At 33.5% G+C, this 19,140-nt stretch overlaps 1 protein-coding gene and 1 long non-coding RNA gene across 2 annotated transcripts; one reads left to right on the plus strand and one right to left on the minus strand.

Moving 5' to 3' along the window:
* Positions 1-1,034: 1,034 nt before the first annotated feature.
* On the minus strand, positions 1,035-19,128 carry LOC119070601. The gene is made up of 3 exons (XM_037175019.1): positions 18,693-19,128; positions 8,279-8,592; positions 1,035-2,033 (listed from the first exon to the last, which is right to left on the minus strand). Exons 1-3 carry the CDS (start codon positions 18,758-18,760, stop codon positions 1,393-1,395), a joined length of 1,023 nt encoding a protein of 340 aa, XP_037030914.1. The 5' UTR covers positions 18,761-19,128; the 3' UTR covers positions 1,035-1,392.
* LOC119070602 lies at positions 17,623-18,799 on the plus strand. Its single transcript, XR_005086536.1, has 2 exons — positions 17,623-17,755; positions 18,496-18,799. It is a non-coding gene; the product is annotated as an uncharacterized LOC119070602 (long non-coding RNA).
* Positions 19,129-19,140: the final 12 nt, after the last annotated feature.

The following is a 19,140-nucleotide window of genomic DNA, read 5'->3' on the forward strand; positions in this document are numbered from 1 at the left end:
ACCGACACATTTGATACATTTGATGGGAGATACCGGAATCTGCTAACATTTTGTAAAGGAAAATGTTGAGATACCGGCACATTTGATGCGTTTGATGAGAGATACCTGAATCTGCTAAAAAAAATTAAAGGGAAAATATTGGGATGCCGACATTAAACATAAAAAACGAACTTTTTATTTGTGCGAGATTCACCCAAGTGAGGGTAATCTCGCACCGCGCGAGATTCACCCGAATGAGGGTAATCTCGCACCGTGCGAGATTCACCCAGTAGGAGGGTAATTTCGCACAGTCTTAAATGTGTGCGAGATTACCCGACACAGTTGAACACTAGGTTGAACTTCATCATCAGGCATATACCGCATTTTTTTTTTATGATAAGAAATTCATTGTGAATGCAGTTTGTAATATTAAACTAAAAAATTTCCAGCAACTAACTTGTTAATTCACTAAAAAAGCACAATAAATAATTGTCAATAATTGTCATAAACGTCAAGATTTTACTTTGGCGATTCTTCACATACCGTGGTCCAAGATGAGACACTGCGTCGTGTGTGCTCAATGCATTATGATTATGTGGAGGAAGGGAAGGATAAGACAATATTCTTTTCTTAAATTTGTTTTCAAAATAAATCACTTTATTATTTTCAATTATAATCTCGTATATAAATATTTTTTGTTTTTTTTTGTTTGTTTTAAAGCTGAAAACGAAAAATAAAATTAAAATCCGTTGAAGTTCGATATTAAACACGCTAAAGGATGATTCTTTTATTTTCCACATTCCTATATTTTATACACAGTAAATTCATAATTTTGAATGAAAATCAAACAAAAAGAAGAAAAATCGGTTGAATGTGGAATATTACATTATGCTACATTTTCGAAGAAGAAAAAAACTTTCATTTTCTTTATACTTTTATATATATGTTGATCGAGGTGTTAAATTATTTTGTGTAATTTTGGCTAGGTCCCAAATATATAGATGCCAAGTCCTTATACCCACATAACGGTATACCTTTTTTGTCACACTTTTTATTTCCGAACACGTCCTTCATATTATTGTTAAATTTGATTAAAATGTTTCGAAATCGCTTTAACAAACGAAAGAAGAATATTGCATCACTGCGGACCGATTATTTTTATACCAAAAATGGACATCAAGTCATGTCAAAATCATTTACAAGTGAATAAATCAATTATACAAAATGTTCATTAATTAATTTACATTTTCAAATTTACACATTTATTACTGCCACAAAATAGGTCTACTACGATATCATCAATGAAATAAAAAATAAAAATTGCCGGGCGAAATAGACTCCTTTCTTCTCCTCTCTAATCCCAGCCACAATTCACAACAAGATTTGAAAATAGTTTTTTTTAAAGAAGCTCTCCTAATTGATGTTAAGTTCGTCGGTGCTCAAAATTTCGAATTCGCTTTCATCGGACGATTCCGATGCGAGTTGCTTATCGGGACCCTTCGGCAAACTTTTACTTTTATCCACGTCGAACGTAGCTTTGCTACTTTTCGTCAGATTTGACATTAGGTCTGCCATCATGGTCGGAATGGAGAACATCGTACTTCGTTGGCTATCAACTTTATCAACCGATAAATTTTCTATTTTATTATCATTTGGTCGCTGTGCACCGTCTACGATACTATAATCGTTAAATGTCAATCCTTTCGATATACTATCCTCATCGGACGATGATGATGTGTCCTTAAAGTAGCGGCTGTTGAACTCAATTTCTTGATTCGATAGGGACTTTAGTGTTGGAAAAGCCACTGCAGGGCTAATCAAGCACTCATCGTCGCTGGAATCAGTCTGTTCGTCAACTTCCGGCAATGAATCTGGTATTATTAAATCGGATGGGATTTCGTCACTTTTGTCTTCGTCGTCGTTTAGCGGCGATGTGATTGAGTGTAATATAACGGCTTCGTCGCCAGCATGCTGGAGCAGTGATAAATTGGACTCGTTAACATCGGGCAGAAATTCGTCAACGTCGGTGGTTTGTGACGCCCAAAGCCTTTCATCTGAAACAAGAATTTTCGCATTTTATTATCATTTGTCAATGAAGTATGAAAAATGCGAAAGAATGACAAGTAACAAGAACAAACAAAGCTGAGAATCATTTGAAGTGACAGTACGGGGTGTTAAAGGCAGTTCGTGCTATTTTTTTGAATTTTTGTTATCACTGTGTGACGCAAAATTGTTAGAATCGCCACGTTTTCCAATACACCCCTCCCCTACTTTCGGTGTGACGTAATTTGTGAACAGCCCTTATGACCAATAACATGAGATGTCGAAACCATCTCAAGTATTTCCAGTATTCAGGTTAGTTCAGGTCAACCTGATGGGTTCACGTCAGGTCATGTCCCAATTTTACCCTGAATCTGTTTGACGTTTTCGGTCACAACCTGATAGTTTCAGGTCGACCTATCGTTGTAATTCAAATTTTGTTCGAAAGATAAACTGACCTGAAATCTCGTAACTAGAATAAAAGGCAGTGAAATTTCAGTATGAATTTGCTTCAGCTGTTTTTCAGCTGATCCACACATACAACCAAAACTGTTTATACGGTTGAAGGTGCTCCAAGCAAGCATGTGGTCGTGTAAAATCGTATAAAGACGCATAAACGGTTTTGATTGTGTTTGTGGATCAGCTGAAAGACAGCTGAAGAAATTTCATACCGAAGTTTCACTGCCTCTAACTCTACTACATACAGTGCAACCTTCTAACTGTATATTCTTTGAATGACTTTTCTAAACGGTTACCTTACTTTGAACATCGATTTTTTCTTCATTCTTTTCATGGACAATATTCGAGTGAAGGCCTTCGAAAATTTGGTTATTTTGTAAATGTTTAAAGCTAATTTACATTTCCAAGAATCTTACTATGAAAACAAGCTATTCGGTCACAAGAACGTTGAATCAAACTCAAAATTTTAAAATTTCTCAGGAAATTGTTTTTTCACCCGACCGGTTTCTAGAGAGCTAGTTCTATCATCACCAGAGATTCGGTTTTGATTAAACTTTATAAAACAAAATGCCTTATCATCTGCAAGGTAAGTAAATAAAAATTTATCATTACGATCACAGCTGCTTTTGCTACTTAATTCAAATCAAACAATTTTAAAATAACTGCAACCAACGTGCAACTGCAACAACCTTGAGCCTTTTCCTTACGGAGCATTTACGGAGACTTCGAGACAGACTTTCACTTTCCGAACGAAATTTTGAAAGCAAACGTTCTACTGACCCGCCTATTTCATGGCGGAAATCCTCCACAATTGCAGTGAAATGCTTTTCACCTTGAAATCTCAGTCATTTAAGTGAGCTTATACTTCTATTTGCAAACATCATCATCATCAAAAAATATGTGAAACAATTTGAAAATGAACAACAAATATTATAATGTCGCGCATTCTCAAGTAATAATGCGACGTACATTTAGATAAAATTTGGTAAAAAAATTAGTCACATGCCATCTAATTTTAAAATTTATAAATGAAAAATTGCTCGAGAAAATATATCGGATAAACATGAAATGGGTCAAGTTGAGTGTGTGTATTCGTAACCAAATAATTAATCCGCAAATCGTATTGTTATGAGGAAAAATTGAGAGACCACACATTGTAATGGATATAGATAACATTTTTCACAATTATTTTATGAGTGTACGATAACGAGCCATTTGTGACGCTTGTTTACAATGTTTAGTGTTCAGCACAAGATGACTTAATTAATTGCCAGATCCGACAACAACATTGTCGACAGCAACAACAAATAATTAAATTGAATTTTATACAGCAAATTATTAACCAGTCAGTCGGTAATGAATCGTCTTGTCAGATTTTTGTTTTAATACGAAATAAAAATGGAAACAAGTTGGAATGCGGATACATGAGCGACGGAGTTGAGATATCTTTGAACGGTTGTTTTTGGGCTTACAGGAGCTTTAACCGATCAATATTTATTTGAAAGTTAAAGTTGTTGATTTAGGTGGGACATGCACGTGTGAGACTCAAATAGTACATCGCGTACGCACAACATACATTTAAGTCGTAAAACTTTACGTCGCAAAATATACGAAAGAGTCATCCACTGGTCTTGTCGTCGCTCAACTTACGAGTCGTAAAGGACGCACATCAAACCTAGTGACATATTTTTAGAAGAGACATTTTCCAAATGTATTTTTGACTATAAAGCCGTGATCACTCATTTTTATGCAAATGTACAAGAGCAGGGAGATCTTGTTGTCGTCTACATTTTTAAACATTTGCACGAAAATGATCCATCACGACTTTATGGTAAAAAAAATGATTTGAGGAGTCACTCAATTCTGTTTGTCTTTTGCGACTTGAATGTACATTGTGCATACGTAGTATTTTAGTCTGAAAATCATACTCGTCCAATATACATTCATCGATATTTTACGTTTTTTTTTCGTGTAAATAATTCAGGCGAGACGTGACATACACCTGAAAAAAATGGATTAATTGTAGCAGGTCCCATGCTATTGTTCCATTTCTTCATCTGAGAACTCTCATGCTAATGTTCGTTGAGAAAGTGCTAACAGTGCAAGATAATCCAAAGCGGTACGAGGTACACCAGTACCACACATTCTGTATACAGAATTAGACAAATCCAAATGTAAAACAGTTGAGCTCGATCTTTTTCTTCAAGAATGTGATATACTCATTAACTGCACGTCAAATGTCTAAAATAAGTTCGTAAATACACAAATTATAATCGCTAGATACCGTTTAATTATGCGACCTTGTGTGTCCAATTAACGGCCGATATTTAAAACAAAATAACTTTATAGCGAATGTGAAGTGCCGTAAATTAATTGCACCTGGGCAACGATAAAAGGTATCAATAGCTTTTCATTAACTTTTTTTTTGAGAACGGTTAGGCATCTGTTATGGACATCGATGCCAAAAATTAGCGCCTACATTGCGTTAAGCGTTTCTATTACTGTAGCCAAACGTGTGTAAGAGAAAGGAAAAGATTTTCCGTGAAAGAAACACTTCAAACAGATGAGGTGACAGTTTACAGTGATCATAGCGCAAAGTAGTTTATTAGGGCCCAGAAGTGTAATATTACGGAACGAGTTGCATAATAGTAGATTACATACTTGTGCGGAAAATCGTTGTTTTGTGTGTAGCTCCAACGAGCCGATAGCTAAGTATACAACCACACGAGTCAAAACAACGATTTCCGCACAATTATGTAAATTATTTTACCTCTTAAGTGCGGCTAAAGTGAATTTTTCTTTTGCAGGCCCCCTGCGAAATAGTATTTTACATGACTAGGGATAAAAAGATGAAAATTAGAGTTTTCGTGTGAATTTTGTTGATCCGAGGCGAAGCCGAGGTCAATAAACACACGAAAACGAGACTTTTCATTTTTATCCCGAGTTATGTAATGGATTTTACATGCTGAGGGCGTCGAAAGAAGTGCTTAAAACATGAAAAGTACGGTTGTCGACGCATGTAGCATGTAAAATGAATTTTCGCAGCACATATAGGAGGTAAAAGGATTTTGTATCGCTATAGTGCAACTGGATAGATTTCACTGCGGTGTAGAATTTGCAACAGCTTGTCGTTAGTCAGTTGTTGTTGTTCATGCTATTGTTTTTGTTTCCATCAGTAGTGTATGAACCGTTTATTCACATATGACAGATCATAAACAAGAGCTGGTAAAAAAGACAAGCCGTTACAAATTCTGCACTCCACTGAAATTTACCGAGTGTAATAATGAATAGCTGACTGTTACGTCAGTAAAGGATACGTAGTAGATAGTAAACGAATGAGGTAAAATAGCCAATCGACGTAACTAATAATCAATTAAGTTGAAATTACAAGAAATGTATTGATTAGAACTAGAAATTTTTTATCTGATACTATTTTTAGGAAGTCATTTTCCCATTTTTTTTTTTAAATTTTCATATTTAAAATTTTCCCCAATTTTCCTTATAGTCAATTTTCAGCATGAATTTGCTTCAGTTGTTTTTAACCTGTTCCACACATACAATCAAAACTGTTTGTACTTGTTTAAACGGTTGAATCTACTACACGCACGCGCGTGGTAAAACCGTATAAAGACGTGTAAATAGATGTGATTGTTTGTGTTTATCAGCTGAAAAACAGCTGAAGAGAATTCATGCTGATAATTTTGACTGTTATTTTCCCCGAAGAATTTTCTTGAGAAAAATTAGGAAAAATATAGGGAAACATGAGGAAATGCTTTCCCGAAAAAATTCCCTTGTTCTTTGTTAATTTGTTAGTTTTGCGATTTGTGATTATTATTAAAACTGAAAACATGGACTTTTCTTACAGAAATTTCTCCATACGAGCCGTACAGTGTAGTGTGAGGTGTCATTAGAAAGGTAATTGCATGTACTTCCGGTGCAAATAGGGTCTTATTGGGTTTAAAATTCATTCACGCTGAGACATGTGCAGTTGAAGTTTTCAACCGAAAAAGACTGAAAACTCACACTTTTCTTACAGACATTTACAGACGAAACGTACATGGTCGTGTGGGGTAAATTATGAAAGGTAATTGCATGTACTTTCAGAAAAAGTAGAGCTTACGGAAGTTTGGTAGCATTTTCGATGCAATATAAGCACTTAAACATTTCAACTTCACATAATTCATCGTAGATGCTACCAAACTTCCGTAAGCTCTACTTCTCCTGAAAGTATATGCAATTGAGTCCCAAACAAAATTTGTTTATATTTTTTATCGATGGAGAACCTAATTATAAGACACTTGGTCTCGTATCATATGCCAAAAAAAGTTAAAACTTTTTTTATAAATCATTTTGAAAGTCATTGAAAACACGAAAATTCGAATCGAAATACAAAAATTTTTGATGACATACTGTATTTCTATTCGAATTTTCGTATTTTTAGTGACTTTCAAAATGATTTATAAAAAAAGTTTTACATTTTTTTGGCATATGATACGAGCCAAAGTGTCTTATGATTAGGTTCTCCATCGATAAAAAATAAAAAAAAATAGTTTGGAACTTAATTACCTTTCATACTCTCACACGACCATGAACGTTTCGTGTAACTAGAGAAATTTCTGTAAGAAAAGTGTGAGTTTTCAGTCTTTTTTCGGTTGAAAACTTTAACTGTACATATCTCAGTGTGGATGAATTTTAAACCCAATAAGACCCTATTTGCCCGGAAGTACATGCAATTACCTTTCTAATGACCCCCCACACGAACCTGTACGGCTCGTGTAACTGGAGAAATTTTTGTAAGAAAAGTGCATGTTTTCGGTTTTTGATCAACTCACACTAGCCACACAAGCTTCGAAGAATTTTTTTGAAAGTGGTTTTGGCTTCTGGGCATATTTTAAAAAGCCCAATGGAAAATGCGTCTGATTTCAGGATTCTGTTTTTCAAAAGAATTCCTCAAAAGAAGTACTTTCAAAGGTATAAACTTGATTCTATCTACAGAAAAACGAGTCGTCTCTATATTTTTGGAACCATCAGCAAATATGCAATGCATACACCATCATACAAACATAAAAGTGGACAGTAAATGTTTGTTGGCATTCCTCATTTAAATTTAGCCGCTTGCGATAGATGAAGTGAATATAAAAGTTTCAGAAACTCCTCCGTGTAATGAACACTGTGGTGTCGTATTTTTTTTATAAAAAATTATTTATTAAAACAAGAAACCACAAACCAAAAAATGGACCATTGACGACGAATATTTTAATACACACAGTTTCCTGATAACAAACAGCGAATCGTCTCTTGTATATACGTACAATATGTAGTAGAAGTGTACATTCTGTGATGATTCTTTTGTCGATAAACATTGAAAAACTCATCACATTTACGAAATCGCAACTCTATTTAGCAGAATAATAATAAAAAAACAGTGACAACAAAGTTGCTTCCCGATATCATTGTTTACAAATAAAAATACGCAAAATGTGAATAATATACACGATCTTTTCTAATAATAAGTTTGTGTTGGAAAATTGTAAACAGAAATAGATGGAAATGTGGTTGTAGTTAAATATTTGAAATTGTTTTTTTAGCGCAAAAAAAAAACGAGAACGAGTTGGTCCTATTCATTTAGAATTATGAAACTGAATTATTTCCATGGAGATATGCCTGCTGTAGATAGAATTTATTTAAAGCCAATACGAAAATATAGATGAAAGAAAATACGTCGAACGTACCAGCTAACTATACTTAAGAATTCGATATTCTCTTTAAAAAAAACTATTGACCACAATAATCAACTCACCCTCTTGTTGCACCGTCTCGATCGTAAATTTGTGTTTCGAGAATATCAATGTGGCCATAAGCAGTCCGAACACGATAATCGTTTTTCCCGATATTATGTGACCGAGAACAGCCAGAGCGACTAGCACACTGCTGGTGTATATCCAGCATAATCTGGGTTGTCTTTGCTTAAATTCTAGATAGTCGTGATACAAATTTTCACCGCAATTTGTGATCGTTGGTGGGGTAATTAACTTAAAATTTGGACAGCGAGTTTTGTACAGCCAGAATGCCAGTAATATTGAAAACAACAATCCATATGGTCGTATTTGGAGCCTGCAAAAAAGAACACGTATAAAGTTACTTCTACCGAATTTGTAGGAGGGATATGAAAGGTGGTATACTGGGAAAGTTATCAGGGATATAAAGGTATACAAACAACAACAGCTAGAAATTGGTGTTTTCGTAAAAGGACTATAAAAAATCGTTAAAAATTCATAAGTCATTGCACTGAGTTCTTATCTCAATTCTAACAGTTAAATAACGGTCAGGGGTATTTGAGCAAGGTTATCTTGACCAAATATCACCTGTAGATACAAACAATTCTCACCAATAAATCTACCGTTATCTCAATTTTCTTTTATCACTAGGTCGTTACAATAAATTTATTTACTTAAACGTTTCCGCTCTTTTATAAAGTCATTATAAAAACTGAATTTATGACTGAAAATTAAATGATCTGTTTCAGCCATTGAATTAGTCTCTATCACTAACTACTAAAGTGTCAGAAAATATTGGACACGGAAATAGAATTGTGCACGGGCGATTTTACGCCACTAATTCCAATTTTTGTTTTATATGAATTTGTGAGTGAGCGTAGAAATATGCCTTTCAGGTTCTTACACCTTATGGACAAAGGGACGCAAGCATTAATGATATTATGTGGCACTAGATACACTCTCGGAATTTTGAAAACCGACACATGGAGGTGCGGGAATCGTGGTTTTACAGAAAATGAAAAGCAATATATAATTGAGATAAAAAATGTCTTGCAGGTTCACATATTTCGAAACATGGTTTCTATTCGAACGAAAACATAACACCACTGCACTCACGAAACATTTATTCAAAAATGATCACATCAACGTTGATTTTTTAATACAAATCCTAGAAGTTGAAATCATGTGTGCATTGACTTTTCATACACACGAAATTATTCTATGAGATCTTTTATTGTAAGTTGCCAACATTGCTTCGAAAAAGTGAAACAAAACAAAACAAATCAAAACAAAACAAAACAAAACAAATCAAAACAAATCAAAACAAAACATGTTTCGGCCACTTGGCAACAAATTACAAGATCTGTTTTAAGGATTAATATTTGGATTTCGTTAATTATTCTTTTATGGTAGCTTAATTATGATTGGACTTAGAGGTAAACAAAGTGAAACATAAAAATATTGTAAGTATTAGGTCGTGAAACAGCACAAATTAAATTTGTTTTCCGTAGATTTCCTACGGAAAAACAATTTGTTTTTAGCTGTTTCGAAGCAATTTAAATTAAAAAATTTAAAATTTTACTTTGTTTACCTCTAAGTTCAATCTCAATGATGCTACCTGGAAAGAGTGATAATCGAAATCCATGTATTAATCTTTAAAACAGATCTTGTAATTTGTTGCCAAGTGGCCGAAACATGATTTGTTTTGTTTTGTTTTGATTTGTTTCGTTTTGATTTGTTTTGTTTTATTTTGATTTGTTTCGTTTTGTTTCATTTTTTGAAACAAGCATGGTTTACAAAAAAGTCATAGAACAATTCCATGTAATGTTTGCACAGTGTACTCTTGCGAACTTAAATGAAAATAAATCAATGTGATTATTTTTGAATGAATAATTGGTATGGTAAGTGCAATATAGTGTACGTTTTTGATTCAAATAGAAATTCTTCTTCGAAAAGATTAATCGAATTGCGAAGACTTTTTTATCTCATATTATTTTGTTACACAGAAATGCGTTTCATTTCGCTATCAAACCATGATTACCGCACCTCCCATTTTCTGTTTTGTGGTTTATTGGTTTTTTGTGAATTTTGCATGTATTTTCATATGGAGAAATCAGAAACTCAAGTAAAACACATGAACAGAAAATGTGTCGGTTTTCAAAATTCCGTGCTTGTACTTCAATTTTTGCGGCGCGCAACAGAGTAATGAAAAATGTTGGCTGAGCAACTAAATCTAGATTGTGTTTGTGCAATACAAGTTCTGGATTAAAAACGTTTCATCTCTACAAAACTTCTCCCCAAAATAGTCAAAGCAATGTGTAAGATTCAGAAAAGAATTAAATTTAAAGATTATAAATTCGCTCAGGAGACAAGCGAACGTTTTTCTTGTTTGAAATTGTGCACACAAAGCTTTTTTGTTTGAAAACTCGTTTCTTTTGGACTAGGAAATATAATCAACATCGAAGTTACCTCGAAACAGATGGATTTACATTTTTAGTTGCTCAATGCTTTCTGGTCTTTTAATACATTGGAAAATGTCAAATTAAGTTAAAATATTCTCATACCAATCAGGCTGTGGAAATATTCATACAAATTAACTGATGTTTAAAGAATTGTTGAAAGCAATTCGATAATTGCTATTGCTAATGCACTACAATAATGGATTATGTATCTATCGGAGAAATGATAGAAAATTGATACGAAACTAACACCCGAGCAAGGCTTTTTATTCGAAATTTCAATTCCTAAAAATTCTTAAATTTCTAAAATTTATTAAATTTGAAAATTTCATGAATTTTAAGAATCTTTAAGAATTAAATCTCAAAAAAATACAATTATTAAACGTAAAGCTTGTGCAGAATCAGCAACAGCTGAACATCTCTAGCTGGTCGACAAAGACAATACCTTTGTATCGAAAACAATTCAAAGGCAAGCTACATACAGTACATACATACGTTAAGGTCATCTATATGCGCACATAACACGTATGACTGCAGTAATGTAGTAAACTCGTTGTTACGAATGTGTTTTGATTGTATACGTATTGAACAAGTAGGTGTGTTTGTTGATCAGCTGTACTGGTGAAGTTCAGCTGTTGATTTTGCACAAGCTTTACGTTTAATTATTGTAAATTATTAAAAATTGGTAAAATTCATGAAAGTTCTTAAAAGTTCTTAAAAGTTCCCAAAAATCTTAATTCTTAAAATTCTAGAAAATTCCTTCTTCAACTCCTTAAGAATTTCAGAATAATAAGTCCTGTACCCGAGAACTTGAGCGAACTTGTGCATTATGAAATAATGTCGTATTTCAGTGAACAGCATACAACAGTGATACAAATTTTCTAAAATGACCGGTGTCGTCAACATTTCTCTCAGAAAAAATGAACTTTATTATCAAGAAGTTCACAAACTACAAGAGGATTCACTGACAAAAAAGTTTCGAAAAACTCACCTGTAGCAGGTAATTTTGTCTCCAGGTAATCTACATTATCTGCCGCAGCTGTATATTTTGTATGGGGCGCTACAGCTGTGGCAGCTATTGTAAATTGCCTGGAGACAAAGCTACCTGCAACAGCTGAGTTTTTCGAAACTTTTTGTCAGTGTGCCGTTTCTATGAAACGGGAATCGTAGCGCCACCTGTCATTTTAGATGCAATATTTAAATAGAAATATTCTTTACGGTCATATATCCTCTAATGTATGTTCATTTGCTATATGTCTCCACGGAAACACTCCGTTGAGTCAAACTTTTTTAGTCTCAGTGAGTGGTAATATTTGCCCTTTGCTGGAGCATCCATCAACTTTTAAAATATCATAAGAATACAGACAGGTTACAGTTACCTTTTTTTCAGAAAATTGAAATTGAACGACGTAAGCAATAACTTAAATAGAAAAAGTTTGTTTCCAATTTCAGCACAACAAAATAATTACCAGACATTTTGGTTCGTTAAAGTTCAAACTTAATGTTCGAAAATAGTCAAAGACATTATTAGAACCGATGTTCAAAACTTAATTTCGAATAAACATTGTGACAAAATAGGTATCATCACCAAATAGAGAATCTCGAAAGAAAATATTTCTTTTTTGTGTAATACGGGTGTTGAATGAAGAAGTCTGTGCACACTTGAGTGTTAAGAATAGAAATCAGAACATATAAATAACAGCAAAACATAGCAGAGATAGAACGTATCAAACAAATCAATCGAATGGGCGAGATGGGATAGCATTCACCAATTTAACGTTTATAATACGCACGCATATTTATAGAACATAAAATAAAATTGCTGAACGAAATGTGAAATTAGTTGAAGATGCCTCAATCAATTGAAACATTTTATTGATTTGCATTTGGGAAAGTGTTATTGTTTAAGTTTATTGTTCAGAGTTATGACAACACTTCAAAGACATGTTTTTTGCTTACTTAATTGCCGAAACATGCATTCATAATTATTGAGTAATTTATGGTAACGAGAACAGCATCGACACATTTTTCATATTTTGCTGCTCAAAATGAAATAAGAGTACGGCTCGGCTGGTAATGACAACAAAGCTTCCATCAATCTGCATATTAAGTTGAGGTACACAGAGCGAGTCGTATTAGGACACTTTAACTTATTCACGATGATAGCTTTGGCACTGTGTTAAACTGTGAACAGGACCAATAAAATGAGACAACTTTGCACGTAATTGTTCGAAAAGTGTGTTTTTGTGACAGTTTTTGTCAGTCATAACAATCGAATGTGCCCGCGGGGAGATTCACGAAAATTGTGAAAATTGGCGAAAAGTCTCAGCTTTGCCTCCGAAGTATCTAATATCAGCGGAACTGCAGAACCTATTACCTATTTCAGAAATTCATTCAATGTAAAGGTACTCGTTGTTTTAAGTCGTCAATAAGCAATGAATTCATTTCAGAATCGCTTTGACTGTTTTCATCCATGCCTATGTACAAGCAAAACAGGCTTAAATGGTTAGCGTAAACATTATGACATATAGATAAAAATAGCTTGTATAATATTAAAGATTTATTACATGTCCCCCTGCAAATGAGAAACGAGGACGGTCACTAAAAACAAAAGTGTATCCAAGAAACTCATAGATGCTTAGCCGTTATTTAAAACGTAAATGGCAAAAAAAACCTGTTCTAGACTCTGTGTCTCAGCGCATCTTCCGCATATGTCAGACCGTTTTATTGAGGAAATAAATTATTCAGAAGAATTTGTAATTCAAAATTCTTATCCAGAAGCTTGCTTGAATAATATAGTTTCGAAGCAAACAGTGAACCAATTACAGTTCAAATATTATTAAGATCCACTCGCTTGATGCTAATAACAATACTATCCATATTGTAGAAAACGAGCGGTGTTAGATTCAAGAGACGAAAAGAATCTGAAAAATGCAATTGATGAACAATGCTCAGACATTTTTAGATAGAAACTATAGAAAGCACAGCATTTTCTGTGGAGAATGGAGACTACCATAAGATCGAATAGAAATTTATTATCGAAATGCAATAATCAAAATGTTAAAGGTAAAGGTCAGTTAATTGCAATCAGCACAGATGCATGTGGAATTTTAGCCGAAGAATAGTTACTTGCCAGAGTTCTTTGGCGTTGGAAAAAAAATATTTGGAAAAATGGGCCACATGTATCCTTGCACTAATGCACTATAAACCCTTGTATTCCAATTTGCTTAGAAAATGGAATTGATAAATATCATTTTCCGTTAAAAATTGGTGGTAGAGCTAAAGTTTAATAGCAAATACCATACCCAAACAAACCGAATTAACTTTTTCGACATTCATTTACCGACTGAATTAGTTAGAGTAATTAAAACAACTTATTGTAAAAGAACAATAGCCTCGACAATATAGGTTTCAAATTCAAATCAGTCTAGCACCGGAGACAACGCAGCAAAAAATAAAATCCAAATTAAAAAAGATGTTTGTCGTGACCCAAGGGTGTTGTTTTAAGGATCGTTGTATCGCTGACAGCTGACAATTTTTTTCATAAAGAAAAAGAGTTTCGCTGAGACACATTTTCTTTGTGGAAAAATGAATTTTTCTGAGGTTCTTCAATGTAACTACTTTTCCGCAACACCATGCCTCAGTCATTTTTCGAGCCATTTTTGGAATCTTTGTTTCGTTTCCATAATTCCATACACATACACTGTTCAAGCTCGCATGTTTTTAATTTGAAAGTGTCTCCACCTTCAAGGTGTTTGTAACCAGTTAAACTGACTAGTAAAACACAAGAGAACCGCGTATATCTAATTAATTAGAAAAATGAGTACAAAAAAGACACGATTATTCACTATTGTGTTTTCCAATTACTTAATTTGAAACGAGAAAATATGTTGCAACAGTTCTTTAACTTGTTAATCAGTTTTTTTTTACAATACCACAACTATGCATAAGCATTAAAAACATCATTAAATTCTCATTATAAAACCGACATGTAAATAAATAACTTAAAAGTAAAATTGTGAGGCGTCCACCCCTCACGTGATTCCCGATGTTTATTTACTAGAGAGACGTAAAAAAAAAGCATCATCACAGTTCCTTTTCGTACAAAGGAAACCGTTTTTTTTTTAAATGAAAATAACTTTATCCAATTAATTCATGCCAACAAAAATGTTATTATACACGTATATATACGTTCGTATCGTACGTTGGTCTTGTCCCGACAACGACGTTTTCATTTTATATCAATAGCAAAAAAAATGTTTATGAATGAAAAAAGAAAAATATAAACAAATTTCGATTTTCATTTTCATATACCTCACAAACGTATATATAAGTAAGTATAGCAGAGCGAATTGTATATAAACATTTCGATTCAATATACGAAAAAAAAAATATTTAGATTTGCATGAATGATTTACTTTATGCATATTGAATTGGCGGCGTGGCGATGAGTTCAGTTGTAAATTGAAAGTGTTTCTCTTAATAGTATCATTCAAATTACGACGATGTGTCTATATTTGTGTGTGACAGTACATTTTTAAAATTAGAACTTTCTTGTTGATGTAGGTTAATATTGAGTCCTACAACACTGATTGAATCATAATCCATTTGGATGAATGGTATAACGAAACGAAAATATTTTTTTTATTTTAAATTCAGCTTTTGTAAATAATTTATAATAAAATGACGACAGTTGTTATGGTCGACGGAAATAGTAAATTAATCAATTGGCTGTGTACTTTCGAACAATATGACAGATTATGCCAAATTGTGCAGTTAGTTCTAGAAAAGTTCACCGAATTTTTCCTCTGAAACGTGGAAACTACAAACTTTCAAGTACTGTCTCGATGAAAAGTTTTTTTTTTAAATACCATTGACGCTAAAAAGAAGTCGCAATTAGTTCAGTTCAAAGTTATGTACTTTATGTTGAGACACACGCAACGGCTGGTCACAATTCTTTTACGTTATACGGCGAATAAAATCTACAAATCGTGACATATAAAGGCTCGTGGGGTATGCCTGAATAGGTGATCTCATAGAGAATCTAGAACATGTAAGCTTTTTGATATCGCTTTAGAAATACTCAGATGATTGCTTCTTTTAAAAAAGGGAAAAACACATTTAAAAAAAAATATCTTCCATAAAGAGGGATTCTTTTAAAAAACAGCCTACCGAAATCGGACGCATTTTCCAGTGAACTTTCTTACATATACCTAGAAAGAACTTCGACCCTAGAAGCCAAATCCACTTTCAAAAAAATTCTTCGAAGCTTGTGTGGCTGGTGAAAGGTGATCAAAACCCGAAAACTTGCATTTTTCATACAAAATTTTCTCCAGTTACACAAGCCGTACAAGGGTCGTGTGGGGTGTCATTAGAAAGATAATCACAAGTACTATTGAGCCAAATAGGGTCTTACTGGGTTTTAAATTTATCTATACTGAAATATGTGCAGCTAAAGTTTTCAACCGAAGACTTACAATGTTCTTACAAAAATTTCTCGAGATACACAAAACGTACACGGTCGTGTGGGGTATCATTTGAAAGGTAATTTTATGTGCTTTGCCTATTCGGCTCAATAGTACATGTGAATACCTTTCTAATGAAACCCCACACAACCCCGTACGGCTCGTGTAACTGGAGATATTTTTGTAAGAAAAGTGCATGTTTTCGGTTTTTGACCACCTCACACTAGCCACACAAGTTTCGAAGAATTTTTTTGAAAGTGGTTTTTGCTTCTAGGGTCGAAGTCCTTTCTAGGTACATAAAAAAAGTCCACTGGAAAATGCGTCCGATTTCGGTAGGCTGGTTTTCAAAAGAATACCTCAAAAGATTATCTGTAACATCCTGAATGCAACCAGGAGTTTAAAGACAAAATACAAAATTCGACCCACCCTGTTATACAGGTACATTTGACATGGACTGTTCGAAACATTTACCGGGATTATAGGTCATGGCAGTGTTTCGTTTTATTTGCTAACGAAAACGAGTCTTTCGAACACATGTCGTGAGTGTCATAAAAACTACGTACATTATACCTGACCGGTGACCGATGGTGCAAACAGAATTGGTCTCACAAAATTGATTTTCAGATTTTAGTTTGGTCAGCCCTTCCTAAAACGAATTTATCAATTAAAATGCAAGCCAATTGATTTTCAATCATACTAAAAATGCCCGAAGTAGAAAACGTGATGATATGTGCTTGTTCGAATGTATACGAATTTTAGTAGACGAAACAGTTCTTGATTCCTTTTCAATTAAATGATTGTTTTGATGAAAAAGCAAAACATAATCAAGAATGTTGTTTGTTTGGCTGATGCTCAACCGGGAATGCGAAAAATTGTTTCTGTTTTTTCTCACTCTCTCTCTCCTCTCTCGATAAAATCACAATTTTCCTTGACCCAATTCGCAAAAAATTATCAAACAATGATAAATCGAACAACGACCTATAAAACCATCTTAAAAGGTATTGCGTTGGGATATTTCAACAGATACCTTATCGATGGAATATTTGAAAAAAAAAATGTGACCATGAGAAACACAAAAAACGACATCATCTTTAACTTTTAGATGAGTAAATGTATAAATTAGTCATCCGATTTTATTTTTAAGTAAAATATTTGGAAACAATGTCAGGTAGAACAAGTCGTTCCTTTTCCTTCCTGTCTTTTCTCTACTGCTAAGCAAAACATTGAATTGATGTTTCATTATACCCTAAAAATAACACCCTGTTTAGGGGAGTTCACGAAAATACCTATAATGACCAGATCCACAAAGGCTCAATCAACTTTTTGTTTGTGTATGTGCCAAGCTTGCAAAAATCTCGTCAAGATTTCCTTGAAATAATTTTTTTTTGCCTTTTCACGTGTTATCAGTATGTATAATTGAATAGAAAAGGTGTTCTGATTCATTGTATATATTGAGCTACCTTGGAACAGATAATAAATTGATGTTTTCGATAACTGGTAATAATTTTGAACGTAAATAAAAATCGGCACAATAACAGGAAAAATATGCCTAAATATCTGTATACACAAACTGTAAGTAGCTACAAGAGTCAATTAGTAATGCGCAAATTCTTGTTCGTTTTCTTGTAAACAGAAAAAAAATTGTCTTAAACGAATGTGTAGCACATGCAGTTTATTTATTTCTTTTAATTGCGACAGAGAGAAAATCCAAAAAAGATTTTGGTGTTCGCATCGTATTTTCTCACAATGAAAAATTGTGAAAAAAATACAAAGTTAAAAACATGAAAATGATGAAAGTGTTTTCCTTTATTTAAGATATTTTTTCTGTAAAAAAAAATTAAATGCGAAGAACAAGTGACTGGTATGGCGCACTAATTTCATTCCGATTTTATTTTTGATTTATGTTAAAATTTTGTCTGAGTCTTTTTTTCTTTCATTTTGAACAAAAGAACCACATTAAAACAACCATCATCTTCAATTCTATTTGTATTGTAAGTATTCTGATCTGAGTAATTTTCGTTGCACCTACTACACACCACATGCGTTGCACTTAAAACGAAAAATGCAGTTCTTATGAAACATTTTCGGAAAGTAAATTATACGAATTAGAGGCAGGTAAATTTTCTAACATTTTATGAACACGGTAATTCCTTTTGCCAGTGTATAAAAGGTGTAAAATGCTAGCAGGTTCAGGACATTTTATTATATTTGAAAACCAACCGAAAAAAAAATTCGAAACCGGTTCCAGAATATTTTTACGATATTTTATCTAATTCAGACATTTGGACATATACAATTTTTGTTTTCATGAACCAGCTGGAGAAACTTTCAATCCAGTCGATACCAGTAAAACATATGGTATACCCATACAAATACACGTGTAAAAACGAACACATGCATTGAATGGAATGACCTCGGCCAAAATCGTCAAACAAGACACTTTTTTATAAGTTCAATCAAAACAAAGGAAATTTTGGTGAAAATGGAAAAAAAATGATTTCAATCAAACTTACGATAGAATAAGCACCGCTCCGACTGAAAAGGCTCCCACAAGCAACAAAGACTTTTGTTGCTGCCACATTATTACAGTACGCTCGTGTATTTCCCTGGTGTATTTATTTCAGGTAAAGTGGAGAGTGTAAAAACGCTTCACGGTCAAAATAATGCGAATAAAAACACAAACTGAGCGAGATCTAGTTTTTTTTTCTGTTCGGTATACCGACTTGTGTGTATTCCGTTTATTTATTTGATAAAATTGTTGTTTCCCTTTTTCACTGATCGATTTTCACACACTGCATTTGCACATTAAGTATTTTTGTTTTGCAATATTTAATATGATGATTACCTTTGACGACGCACTACTAAAATAAAATTTTGCATCAAGGAACGATTTTGACTAGTAGACGAAAAAAAAAAGTTCTACAAACACATGCGCACGAAACATATGTCATGAACGAAAAT

This window comes from Bradysia coprophila, assembly GCF_014529535.1.
Source record: "Bradysia coprophila strain Holo2 chromosome X unlocalized genomic scaffold, BU_Bcop_v1 contig_98, whole genome shotgun sequence".
Taxonomy (NCBI): domain Eukaryota; kingdom Metazoa; phylum Arthropoda; class Insecta; order Diptera; family Sciaridae; genus Bradysia; species Bradysia coprophila.

Coding starts and splice junctions, on each gene's coding strand:
- LOC119070601 (XM_037175019.1), bottom strand. CDS start 18,760: ATGTGGCAGCAACAAAAGTCTTTGTTGCTTGTGGGAGCCTTTTCAGTC. Junction 8,593..18,692: donor GGAGCGGTGCTTATTCTATC/GTAAGTTTGATT, acceptor TCTTTTTTGCAG/GCTCCAAATACGACCATATG. Junction 2,034..8,278: donor CGAGACGGTGCAACAAGAGG/GTGAGTTGATTA, acceptor TTCTTGTTTCAG/ATGAAAGGCTTTGGGCGTCA.